Source organism: Oncorhynchus mykiss, chromosome 3 (genome assembly GCF_057628025.1).
Source record: "Oncorhynchus mykiss isolate SJ-2025 chromosome 3, ASM5762802v1, whole genome shotgun sequence".
NCBI lineage: Eukaryota > Metazoa > Chordata > Actinopteri > Salmoniformes > Salmonidae > Oncorhynchus > Oncorhynchus mykiss.
Window position 1 is genome coordinate 42980643 of NC_143024.1, and position 13454 is coordinate 42994096.

At 43.7% G+C, this 13454-nt stretch overlaps 1 protein-coding gene and 1 long non-coding RNA gene across 2 annotated transcripts in view; one reads left to right on the plus strand and one right to left on the minus strand.

The window, feature by feature from the left end:
* LOC149984550 (uncharacterized) overlaps positions 1-13454 on the minus strand; it is a 220238-nt gene that overhangs the window by 47491 nt on the left and 159293 nt on the right. The window lies entirely within an intron of this gene.
* Positions 1-13454, plus strand: part of LOC110518348 (zinc finger protein 236) — a 91763-nt gene that overhangs the window by 46183 nt on the left and 32126 nt on the right. Inside the window, exons 16-20 of the mRNA XM_036973839.2 lie at positions 1716-1858; positions 6294-6403; positions 8241-8392; positions 10163-10339; positions 12392-12680. Coding sequence (XP_036829734.2) covers positions 1716-1858; positions 6294-6403; positions 8241-8392; positions 10163-10339; positions 12392-12680 — 871 coding nt within the window. The remainder of the gene's footprint in view (positions 1-1715; positions 1859-6293; positions 6404-8240; positions 8393-10162; positions 10340-12391; positions 12681-13454) is intronic.

Here is a 13454-nt window from a genome sequence, read left to right on the forward strand (position 1 = left end):
CCCGAAGCCACTCTTGCGTTGTCTTGGCTGTGTGCTTAGGATTGTTGTCCTGTTCGAAGGTGAACCTTCACCCCAGTCTGAGGTCCTGAGCTCTCTGGAGCAGGATTCTATCAAGGATCTCTCTGTAATTTGCTGAGTTCATTTTTCCCTAGATCCTAACTAGTCTCCCAGTCTTTGCCGCTGAAAAACTTCCCCACAGCATGATGCTGCCACCACCATGCTTCACCGTAGGGATGGTGCCAGGTTTCCTCCAGAGGTGATGCTTGGCATTCAGGCCAAAGAGTTCAATCTTGGTTTCATCAGACCAGAGCATCTTGTTTCTCATGGTCTGAGAGTCCTTTAGGAGCATTTTGGCAAACTCCAAGCGGGCTGTCATGTAACTTTTACTGAGGAGTGGCTTTCGTGCCCTGATTGGTGGAGTACTGCAAAGATGGTTGTCCTTCTGGAAGGTTCTCCCATCTCCACAGAGGAACTCTGGAGCTCTGTCAGATTGACCATCGGGTTCTTGTAAGATGTGGATGTCGATTAAGGCAGCCCCATGCACCTCTCTGAGGGCTTGGGTTAAATGTGGAAGACACATTTCAGTTGAAGGCATTCAGTTGTACAACTGACTAGGTATCCCCTTTTCTCCGCCGATTGCTCAGTTTTGCCGGGTGGTCAGCTCTGATTTTTTAAAATTGATTTAACCTTGCAACTCAGTTAAGAACAAATCTTATTTACAATGACAGCCTACCCCGGCCAAACCCTCCCCTAACCCGGACAACGCTGGGGAAATTGTGCGGCACCCTATGGGACTCCTGATCACGGCCGGTAGTGATATGGGATCGAACCCGGGTCTGTAGTGACACCTCTAGCACTGCGATGCACTGCCTTAGACCGCTGCGCCACTCGGTCCCCAAAAGAAGAGTCTTGGTGGTTCTAAACTTCTTCCATTTAAGAATGATGGAGGACACTGTGTTGCTGGGGACCTTCAATGCTGCAGAATTTGTTTGGTACCGTTACCCAGATCTATGTCTCGACACTGATGTCTGCGCTCTACGGACAATTCCTTCGACCTCTTGGCTTGGTTTTTGCTCTGACGTGCACTGTCAACTGTGGGACCTTCTATAGATAGGTCCAGTCAATTGAATTTCCCACAGAAGGACTCCAATCAAGTTGTAGAAACATCTCAAGGATGATCAATGCCAACGGGAAGCACCTGAGCTCAATTTTGAGTCTCGTAGCAAAGGGTCTGAATAGTTAAGTAAATTAGCAAAAATGTCTAAAAAACAGATTTCGCTTTGTCATTATGAGGTATAGTGTGTAGATTGATGAGGATTTTTTAAATGTATTTTGTTTTTATTAATAGGTGGCGGCTAGTGGTTAGAGCTTTGGGCCAGTAACCGAAAGGTTGCTGGATCGAATCCCCAAGCTGACAAGGTAAAAATCGTTCTGCCCCATGAACAAGGCAGTTATCCCTCTGTTCCCCGGTAGGCCGTCATTGTAAATAAGAATTTGTTCTTAAACTTTATTTAACTAGGCAAGTCAGTTTAAGTAAAACATGAATAATAATAACAATACATTCAAATAAGGCGTAACAAAATGTGGAAAAAGTCAAGTGGTCTGAATACTTTCTGAATGCACCCTCCTTTAGAGTTGCTAGGGTCCCTTAAGTTCTCATACAGGGTTAACCCATTGTATGCTGTAGTGCTGTATGCTTTTGTGTCCTCCTGCAGGTTTCACCATCACTGCGGACGGCTATGCCCAGGCCCAGTTCTCCACGGTGCAGCAGCTACAGGACTCCAGCACCCTGGAGTCTCAGGCCCTGTCTTCCAGCTACCACCCCCAGAACCTGCTCCATGTGCCCAGCCAAGAGGTGGTGAGTCCAGCACCGTCAGCCTCTGACCGCCACACCTTCCACGGGGGGCTTCCATCTCACCATCATAGCGTGGCATTGGCTCTATGTAGAGAGTAGGGTTGCAAAATTTCCCCAAAGTTCTCAGTAAACCCTTCCATAGGGATTTCTGAAAAACACAGGGACTTTGGGAAATGTCAAATGTAAATGTTATTTATCACACGTGTCGAATACAACTGGTGCCGACTTTACAGTGGAATGGCTGCTTACAAACTTGGTTGCTTACAAAATTATAATAAATCAAAAATGAACTAACACAAAATACAATACACAAGAAGGGAGCTATATACAGGGAGTACCAGATCAATGTGCAGAGGTATTTGAGGTAGATATGTACATGAAGGCAAAAAGTATTTGATACACTGCCGATTTTGCAGGTTTTCCTACTTACAAAGTAGAGGTCTGTAATTTTTATCATAGGTACACTTCAACAGTGTGAGCCGGAATCTAAAATCCAGAAAATCACATTGTATGATTTTTAAGTAATGAATTAGCATTTTATTGCATGACATAAGTATTTTATCACCTACCAACCAGTAAGAATTCCGGCTCTCACAGACCTGTTCGTTTTTCTTTAAGAAGCCCTCCTGTTCTCCACTCATTACCTGTATTAACTTCACCTGTTTGAACTCGTTACCTGTATAAAAGACACATGTCCACACACTCAATCAAACAGACTCCAACCTCTCCACAATGGCCAAGACCAGAGAGCTGTGTAAGGACATCAGGGATATAATTGTAGACCTGCACAAGGCTGGGATGGGCTACAGGACAATAGGCAAGCAGCTTGGTGAGAAGGCAACAACTGTTGGCGCAATTATTAGAAAATGGAAGAAGTTCAAGATGACGGTCAATCAACCTCGGTCTGGGGCTCCATGCAAGATCTCACCTCGTGGGGCATCAATGATCATGTGGAAGGTGAGGGATCAGCCCAGAACTACACGGCAGGACCTGGTCAATGGTCCATTAGTAACACACTACGCCGTCGTGGATTAAAATCTTGCAACGCACGCAAGGTCCCCCTGCTCAAGCCAGTGCATGTCCAGGCCCGTCTGAAGTTTGCCAATGACCATCTGGATGATCCAGAGGAGGAATGGGAGAAGTTCATGTGGTCTGATGAGACAAAAATAGAGCTTTTTAGTCTAAACTCCACTCGCCGTGTTTGGAGGAAGAAGAAGGATGAGTACAACCCCAAGAACCTCATTCTTTGGGGATGCTTTTCTGCAAAGGGGACAGGACGACTGCACTATATTGAGGGGAGGATGGATGGGGCCATGTATCACGAGATCTTGGCCAACAACCTCCTTCCCTCAGTAAGAGCATTGAAGATGGGTCGTGGCTGAGTCTTCCAGCATGACAACGACCCGAAACATACAGCCAGGGCAACTAAGGAGTGGCTCCGATTAGAAGCATCTCAAGGTCCTAGAGTGGCCTAGCCAGTCTCCAGACCTGAACCCAATAGAAAATCTTTGGAGGGAGCTAAAAGTCCATATTGCCCAGCGACAGCCCCGAAACCTGAAGGATCTGGAGAAAGTTTGTATGGAGGAGTGGGCCAAATCCCTGCTGCAGTGTGTGCAAACCTGGTCAAGAACTACAGGAAACATATGATCTCTGTAATTGCAAACAAAGGTTTCTGTTTCAAATATTAAGTTCTGCTTTTCTGATGTATCAAATACTTATGTCATGCAATAAAATTAATTAAAAATCATACAGTGTGATTTTCTGGATTTTTTTTTAGATTCCGTCTCTCACAGTTGAAGTGTACCTATGATAAAAATTACAGACCTCTACATGCTTTGTACGTAGGAAAACCTGCAAAATCGGCAGTGTATCAAATACTTGTTCTCCCCACTGTATATACATGAAGGCAGGGTAAAGTGACTAGGCATCAGGATAGATAATAATAAGGTATTTGAGGTAGATATGTACATGAAGGCAGGGTAAAGTGACTAGGCATCAGGGTAGATAATAATAAGGTACTTGAGGTAGATATGTACATGAAGGCAGGGTAAAGTGACTAGGCATCGAGGTAGATATGTACATGAAGGCAGGGTAAAGTGACTAGGCATCAGGATATATAATAATAAGGTACTTGAGGTAGATATACAGTGGGGCAAAAAAGTATTTAGTCAGCCACCAATTGTGCAAGTTCTCCCACTTAAAAAGATGAGAGAAGCCTGTAATTTTCATCATAGGTAAACTTCAACTATGACAGACAAAATGAGAAAAATAAATCCAGAAAATCACATTGTAGGATTTTTAATGAGTTTATTTGCAAATTATGGAGGAAAATAAGTATTTGGTCAATAACAAAAGTTTATCTCAATACTTTGTTATATACCCTTTGTTGGCAATGACAGAGGTCAAACGTTTTCTGTAAGTCTTCACAAGGTTTTCACACACTGTTGCTGGTATTTTGGCCCATTCCTCCATGCAGATCTCCTCTAGAGCAGTGATGTTTTGGGGCTGTTGCTGGGCAACACGGACTTTCAACTCCCTCCAAAGATTTTCTATGGGGTTGAGATCTGGAGACTGGCTAGGCCACTCCAGGACCTTGAAATGCTTCTTACGAAGCCACTCCTTCGTTGCCCAAGCGGTGTGTTTGGGATCATTGTCATGCTGAAAGACCCAGCCACGTTTCATCTTCAATGCCCTTGCTGATGGAAGGAGGTTTTCACTCAAAATCTCACGATACATGGCCCCATTCATTCTTTCCTTTACACGGATCAGTCATCCTGGTCCCTTTGCAGAAAAACAGCCCCAAAGCATGATGTTTCCACCCCCATGCTTCACAGTAGGTATGGTGTTCTTTGGATGTAACTCAGCATTCTTTGTCCTCCAAACACGACGAGTTGAGTTTTTACCAAAAAGTTATATTTTGGTTTCATCTGACCATATGACATTCTCCCAATCTTCTTCTGGATCATCCAAATGCTCTCTAGCAAATTTCAGACGGGCCTAGACATGTACAGGCTTAAGCAGGGGGACACGTCTGGCACTGCAGGATTTGAGTCCCTGGCGGCGTAGTGTGTTACTGATGGTAGGCTTTGTTACTTTGGTCCCAGCTCTCTGCAGGTCATTCACTAGGTCCCCCCATGTGGTTCTGGGTTTTTTGCTCACCGTTCTTGTGATCATTTTGACCCCACGGGGTGAGATCTTGCGTGGAGCCCCAGATCGAGGGAGATTATCAGTGGTCTTGTATGTCTTCCATTTCCTAATAATTGCTCCCACAGTTGATTTCTTCATACCAAGCTTCTTACCTATTGCAGATTCAGTCTTCCCAGCCTGGTGCAGGTCTACAATTTTGTTTCTGGTGTCCTTTGACAGCTCTTTGGTCTTGGCCTTAGTGGAGTTTGGAGTGTGACTGTTTGAGGTTGCGGACAGGTGTCTTTTATACTGATAACAAGTTCAAACAGGTGCCATTAATACAGGTAACGAATGGAGGACAGAGGAGCCTCTTAAAGAAGAAGTTACAGGTCTGTGAGAGCCAGACATCTTGCTTGTTTGTAGGTGACCAAATACTTATTTTCCACCATAATTTGCAAATAAATAAATAAAAAATCCTACAATGTGATTTTCTGGATTTTTTTTCTCATTTTGTCTGTCATAGTTGAAGTGTACCTATGAAGAAAATTACAGGCCTCTCTCATCTTTTTAAGTGGGAGAACTTGCACAATTGGTGGCTGACCAAATACTTTTTTGCCCCACTGTATACATGAAGGCAGGGTAAAGTGACTAGGCATCCGGATAGATAATAATAAGGTATTTGAGGTAGATATGTACATGAAGGCAGGGTAAAGTGACTAGGCATCAGGATAGATAATAATAAGGTACTTGAGGTAGATATGTACATGAAGGCAGGGTAAAGTGACTAGGCATCAGGATAGATAATAATACGGTACTTGAGGTAGATATATACATGAAGGCAGGGTAAAATGACTAGGCATCAGGATAGATAATAATAAGTGTAAAATAAAGAGCAGAGTAGCAGCAGCAAATTATGTGTCTGAAAGTCTGTGTAATGTGTGTGCGTGTGTGGTGTTTGAGTAAGGGATTTGTGTGGGAGTGACAGTGTAGTGTGTGATTGTATGTATATGGTGTTATTATACAAAGTCTAGTGAGTGTGCGTAGGGTTAGTGCAGATAGTTTGGGTACCATTTAATGAACTATTTAGCAGTCTGGCTATTTAGCAAACATATGGCTTGGGGATAGAAGCTGTCTCAGATCCTGTTTTTCCACCCTAATTTAGCAGGTGTTCTATCAAGCCGAAAACAGCTGAATTAATTGTATCCTTAAGTAGTCCATTCAAATAGACTGTATAGCATATTGTCAAGAATATTTAGCATTCAGTGATTAATCACAATGCAGTTAATTAATGGTTGCTTATATTTCTGTTTAGACGAGTGTCCTGCTCCAGGAGACTAGCCAAGGAGACCTCCAGCTGTCCGACCAGACGCAAGACTACCAAGACCCAGAAGACAGCGAGGACAACAGCAAGAGGGCTTACAGGTGTGTGTGTGTGTGTGTGTGTGTGGTGTGCGGTGTGGCTCGGTTGGTAGGGCATGGTGATGGCAATAGTTGTGGGTTCGATTCCCACGGGGACCAGTACTAGAATAAAGGTATGAAAAACGTATGCGCTCACTGCGGTGAGTCGTTTTGGATAAGAGCCTCTGATAAATGACTAAAATGTAAATGTGTGTGAGCAAGCGAGACCGAGCCCTATAACTTTCGGCAAGTAATAGATACATTTACTTTCTGTCATTGTTTGAGGTTCCCGGCTCGTCTGCAGATAACACTGTTTAGCACCTTTATCAACAGTTGTGCTCTAGGGCTGTAAACAGCATTAGCAGTCGACACCGAGGAATGCAAAGCTACGATAACACTATCAGAATTGCACCTCCGTTGCTGTCATTGTCCCCTGATACCGTGACCATTTTGAGAGCGACACATAAATCATATTCGGGTCTTTTTAGAATCAAGCTGTTTTTTAATCTACCACCGCACAACACTCCCGCTCATATAGTCAAGTCTTTGTCTCATTCTTTCTAAAGCCGTTTGTTAAGTTCCTCGAAGCCCCACTACCGGTAGCTTTCAATTTGTTTATTTAGAATTTGCGCAACAAAATAACTGTGTCCCAAATGGCACCCTATTCCCTATCTAGTGCACTACTTTTGACCAGGGCCCATATGTTGCCATTTGGGAAGCAGACAACAAGTTTAACTCTGCTAGCTTCCTGTCTGTAAAGGTGACTGTGGCAGCTTGTTGCTACAAGCTTTTTTGTTTTGTGACGAACTTGTGCGTCAGATGCCTGTGGAGGTGACGGCGGCAGCCTGTGTCGCTACAAGCTCTTAGTTTTCCAGCTAACGTGTGCGTCAGATGTAGGCGGAGGACACCAGCCACTGATGTTGTTGCGTTGTGGAAGCAGAGAGTGGGACGGCAAGGGGACTGAGTAATGCGTCATGCTTTGATTCAGCTTTGCCTCTGTTGTTCCCCATGGCACTCAGAACGGATGCAACACAAATAAATAATGAATCCCTACCACGTCAGCACACCATGCATTATTAGTGCCGGTCTAGGCTGGAACGACTAGCGGTATAGACAAAACAAGAGAAAGGACGACCTAGATAGATATGGGAAGGGAATGTGTATTTGAGATTGTGAACTACTGAACCTTCTCCTTCAGATACGACACGGCTGTAAATCGAGACTATGGTTTTAGCAGTGAGAAAAGAGTGTAGTGTCTGGAATGGTGTGACTTCAGTTTGGGTGGAAATGCTCTGTATGGAGTCCTGTATATGTATCAACATTAGACTCCACATTCTGTTTAGAAAAGTATGCACATACATTCACATATCTATGGGGAGATGATCTCTCTGTCTCATTCTAAAGGCCAACGCAGACATAGTGGTGGAGCTTCAACACATAACTCACACCTTCCAAACAGAAAGCGCAAACCGATGCCATCGGGCTGAGTTAGTGACCTTTCCAAAGAAAAGTTTGGTTTTCAATTATTCCACTCTTCACAAAAGGTCTGATGTACTTTCATAAACCTCAACTTGCTTTGTGAATCGGTGGTGGAACTTTGAAATGATTCCTGTTGTCGGTATTGTTAACTGATGGTTTGTGACTTTTGATAGGAGCTTTATTGATACACATCTCATTGACAGAAACAGACCGTCTCTGTTACATCATGGTCGTGTTCATTAGGGCACGCAATGGAAAATGTTTTGCAACAGACCAAATTTAGTGTTTTCTTTTGGTGGTCAGTTAGTCCCTCCGTGTTTTAGCCTGTTTTCTTCAGTTTGAGTCCTAATGAACACGACCTGTGTGTTTTGATTCCCCCCAGGTGCACCATGTGTAATAAACCTTTTAAGAAGTCCAGCCATCTGAAGCAACACGTGCGCTCCCACACCGGGGAGAAACCCTACTGCTGCAACATTTGTGGCCGATGCTTTGTCTCAGCAGGGGTCCTCAAGTCCCACCTCAACACACACACAGGTAAGAACAGTGTACCTCAACACTGCATGCATAGTTAAAATAGCACGCTATTGATCTCACCAACCCAGACTCACGCGTCTCGTGGGACAAGCAAAGTGCTTCATTTAACGAATTCTGTTCGATTCACGTGCGACCGTCAAATATCGATTTCAGAATTGTTTCTCTCTCGTGGCTGTGCAGCTGGGTTGTGGAGAGAAATGACATAATACTATAGCCACAAATGCTTTGGGATACCCAGTAATGTAAAAATACTTTAAAATACTACTTAATTTGTTTTTGGGGTATCTGTATTTTTTTTGTTGTTGTATTTTACCCCCGATCTTGTCTTATCGCTGCAACTCCCCACCAGGCTCGGGAAGCGAAGGTTGAGTCATGCGTCCTCTGAAACATGACCCGACAAACCGCTCTTTGGATCATATTTTTTCATTTTCACCTAAAATGACATACCCAAATCTAACTGCCTGTAGCTCAGGACCTGAAGCAAGGACATGCATATTATTGATATCATTTGAAAGGAAACACTTTGACGTTTGTGGAAATGTGAAATTAATGTAGGAGAATAAACACATTAGATCTGGTAAAAGATAATACAAAGAAAAAAACATGTTATTTTGTAAAAAATAAAATAAAATGGTTCCATCTTTGAAATGCAAGAGAAAGGCCATTATCTGACTTAGGACTCTAGGTGAAATTTAGAGTTTGGCCACTAGATGGCTGCAGTGTGTGTGCAAACTGTAGACTGATCCAATAAACCATTGCATTTCTGTTCAAAATGTTGTATCAAGTCTGATCAAATATGCCTAATTGGTCAAGTACATAACTGTGCACTCTCCTCAAACAATAGCATGGTATGTTTTTACTGTAATAGCTACTGTAAATTGGATAGTGCAGTTTGATTAACAAGAATTTAAGCTTTCTGCCCATGTCCTGAAAAATGTTCTTGTTACTTTCAACGTCATGCTAAACACATTAGCGCAAGTTAGCTCAACCGTCCCGATGGTTGGACACCGATCCTTAAGAGGGTTTACTGCCCGCTTAACCCGGAAGCTAGCCGCACCAATGTGTCGGAGGAAACACCGTTCAACTGACGACCAGGATCAGCCTGCAGGTGCCTGGCCCGCCACAAGGAGTCGCTAATTCATGATGAGCCAGGTAAAGCTCCCCCGGCCAAACCTTCCCCTAACCCGGACGCTGAGATGCAGTGCCTTAGACCGCTGCGCCACTCGGGAGGTGGGGCATCTGTACTTTACTTTACTATTTCAATTTTTGACTACTTTTACTCCAATACATTCCTAAAGAAAATAATGTACTTTTTACTCCATACATTTTCCCTGACACCCAAAGGTACTCGTCTCATTTTGAATGCTTAGCAAGACAGGAAAATGGTCCAGTTCACACACCTATCAAGATATCATCCCTGGTCATCCCTACTGCCTTTAATCTGGCAGACTCACTAAACACAAATGCTTTGTTTGTAAATTAGCCCCTTAAATAAATGTTAAAAAAAAAAATAATGAAATCCCGCCGTCTTGTTTGCTTATTAATATAAGCAATTTGAAATGATTTACGCTTGAAACTTAAGTATATTTAAAACCAAATACTTTTATACTTTTACTCAAGTAGTATTTTACTTTGAAGGTGTCTTTACTTTTACTCAAGTTTGACAATTGGGTACTTTTTCCACCTCTGTGGAAACCAAAACCTTTATTGGTCAACACTGATGAAACATATGGTTGTTTATATTTTCATCTCCTTTGCTCCCGCTCCTAGGAGTGAAGGCCTATAAGTGTAACATGTGTGACACTTCCTTCACCACCAACGGCAGTCTGAACCGCCACATGGTCGTCCACCTGAAGCCCTACAAGTGTCACATGTGTGAGGACAGCTTCCGCAACAGCGTGCTGTATAGGAAGCACTTGAAGAAGGACCACGCCGAAGTGGACAGAGGTACAGACATAGGCTGCGTCCCAATGATATCTCCTTTCTCCTAAAGTGTGCGTTCGCTCACTACTTCCCACAAATCTAAAAGCATTGGATTGGTGGTGGTATGGGCTAGTAGGAGTTTATATGATATTTCTTATACCAGTCATTTCCTTCCAAATCAGTGAAGGGAAGTGAACAAGTGCACACTTGGGGAGGAAGGAGAAGTATTTGGGACACTGCCATAGAGATATACACTAGACAAGCATTTCGTGACACCCGCAATAACATCTGCTAAATATGTGTATGTGACCATTACATTTGTATTTAGAGTGGCTAGTGTCATAGATCTGTTTAGCTCTAGATTTGCTGATAATGGCAGCCATATTGGTCAGTGTTCTATTTAATTATATGGGTACAGAGATGCAGTATATACAGAAGTATGTGGACACCCCTTCAAGTTAGTGGATTCGTTGCTGACAGGTGTGTAAAATCGAGCACAAAGTCATGCAATCTCCATAGACAAACAGCAGTAGAATGGCCTTACTGAAGAGTTCAGTGACTTTCAACGTGGCACTGTCATAGGATGCCACCTTTCCAACAAGCGAGTTTGTAAAATGTCTGCCCTGCTAGAGCTGCCCTGGTGAACTGGAAGTGCTGTTATTGTGAAGTGGAAACCTCTAGGAGCATCAATGGCTCAGCCGCGAAGTGGTAGGACACACAAGCTCCCCGAACAGAACCGCTGAGTGCTGAAGTCTGTAGGGCTTAAAAATCGTCTGTCCTCGGTTGTAACACTCACTACCGCGTTCCAAACTGCCTCTGGAAGCAACATCAGGACAAGCACTATTCGTCGGGAGCTTCATGAAATGGGTTTCCATGGCTGAGCAGCTGCACAAGCCTAAGATTGTCATGTGCAATGCCAAGCGTCGGCTGGAGTGCGGTAAAGCTCGCCGCCATTGGGCTCTTCTGGAGCAGTGGAAATGCATTCTCTGGAGTGATGAATCACGCTTCACCATCTGGCAGTCCGACTGACAAATCTGGGTTTGGCAGATGCCAGGGGAATGCTACCTTCCCCAATGCATAGTGCCAACTGTAACGTTTTGTGGAGGAGGAATAATGGTCTGGGGCTGTTTTTCATGGTTCAGGCTAGGCCCCTTAGTTCCAGTGAAAGGAAATCTTAACGCTACAGCATACAATGACAGTCTAGATGATTCTGTACTTTCAACTTCGTGGCAACAATTTCTGGAAGGCCCTTTCCTGTTTCAGTATGACAATGCCCCTGTGCACAAAGCGAGGTCCATACAGAAATGGTTTGTCGAGATCTGTATGGAAGAACTTGACTGGCCTGCACAGAGCCCTGACCTTAACTCCATCGAACATCTTTGCGATGAATTGGAACGCGCACTGCGAGCCAGGCCTAATCGCCCAACATCAGTGCCAGACCTCACTAATGCTAGTGGCTGAATGGAAGCAAGTCCCTGCATCTAGTAGAAAGCCTTCCCAGAAGAGTGGAGGCTGTTATATCAGCAAAGGGGACCAGAATGAGATGTTCAACAAGCAGGTGTCCACATACTTTTGGTCATGTAGTGTATACTCTGTAGAGATGTGCTCTTTTTAAAGATGTAGTCTTGCACATTTTGTCAAAAAAGTGAGGATAAAATGAGTATCAGCTTTCGTGAGGTTTTATGCGGATTTTGACACCAAGGCAATATACACCATTTTTATTTTGGCCCTCCAGACCTCTGCAAAGAAAGAATTTGGGAAAGAAAATGAGTTTGACACCCCTGGAAAAAGGCAATCAGCCGTGGTTACATAACAGTTAAATCAGACCTTGGTCACATACACTTTCCAAATATTTGAAATACTTGATTTAGCTGGTCTGCTTCCATATAGAGTGAGCACTTTTAGTAATATTATATTTTATTTATTCTGCCAGACAAGCTTATATTGACAAGCAGCAATTATTTAGAAATGCATCTGAAATGGGACCAGGTCTGAGTTAGAGTCATGGTCCTGATGTTGAGTGACACTTAAGGAGCACGTGTATCCTTTTCTCCTATAATGCATCTCCCCTCGCAGGGCTGGAGGATGAGGACGGCGAGGAGGAAGAGGAGGGTGAGCAGACCGTGATGAAGAGGAACCGGGCCAACATCATAACCTTCACGGAGGAGCAGGCGGAGCAGCTGGCCAAGAATGATCCTGGTGACGAGGCGTCGGTGTCGGAGAAGGTGCTGGCCCAGTCGGCGGCGGAGCGCGACCGCATCAGCGAGATCAAGGACAAGGCGGTGGAGCTGGAGACTGAGCCCAAGTTCGCCAACTGCTGTAACTTCTGCCCCAAGAGCTTCAAAAAGCCCAGCGACCTCGTCAGGTGAGCTGAGTGTCGGAGAACTGTCTCCCTCTGTCCTGTACTCTGTTATATGCTCTTTCTCAGTCTCTCTCTTCAGCTACTTCCTGTCTCTCTTTCTCTTTCCTATTCAGGGCCTGAAACAAACGTTTTGTTCCACCAGCCACTCTGGCAGGTAACGTTAGATTTAAAAATTGACCAGCCACTCAGATTTTTTACTTGCCAAAATGTTTTTTTCTCCATAATTACACCAAAACCTCCCCTCCAAAATCTAATGATCATGCTTCTAAAACAAGGAATGTATTACTAATCAGAAGTTATGTGGTATATTACCCAATGCTATTTCATTTTTTTGTGACCTGAGTTTTTTAATCAAAATACCACAGATGAAACAAAAAATTCAGCTGCCCCTTTAAAGGAAAGAGTTGCCCATTTTGAGCGACGTTCTATCAATTCCCTGTTTCATTTCATGTTTTCATGTGTATCTGAGCTGTTGTTGTTCAAGCAGGCATACATTCGGGTGGTATGAAGCATCTCACTACACTGGAAAATAATAGGAATATTTTCAGATCACAAAAACATCTACATGATCATACATGTCAGTTTTCAATGCTGGCCGATGTCATAATGCGAGAGGTTGTCTTCAAATGAGCCACTGATCATATTTTTTCAATATTCCTACCTGGAGAAATGTGTAATTTAAGAGGTCTAGCACATTTCTCCTATTTGTCTGCCTCTTCACTCCAGGGTGCGTTGCATGGTGGCGTTGCAAATGTCAAACTCTGCAGGTTGAACATG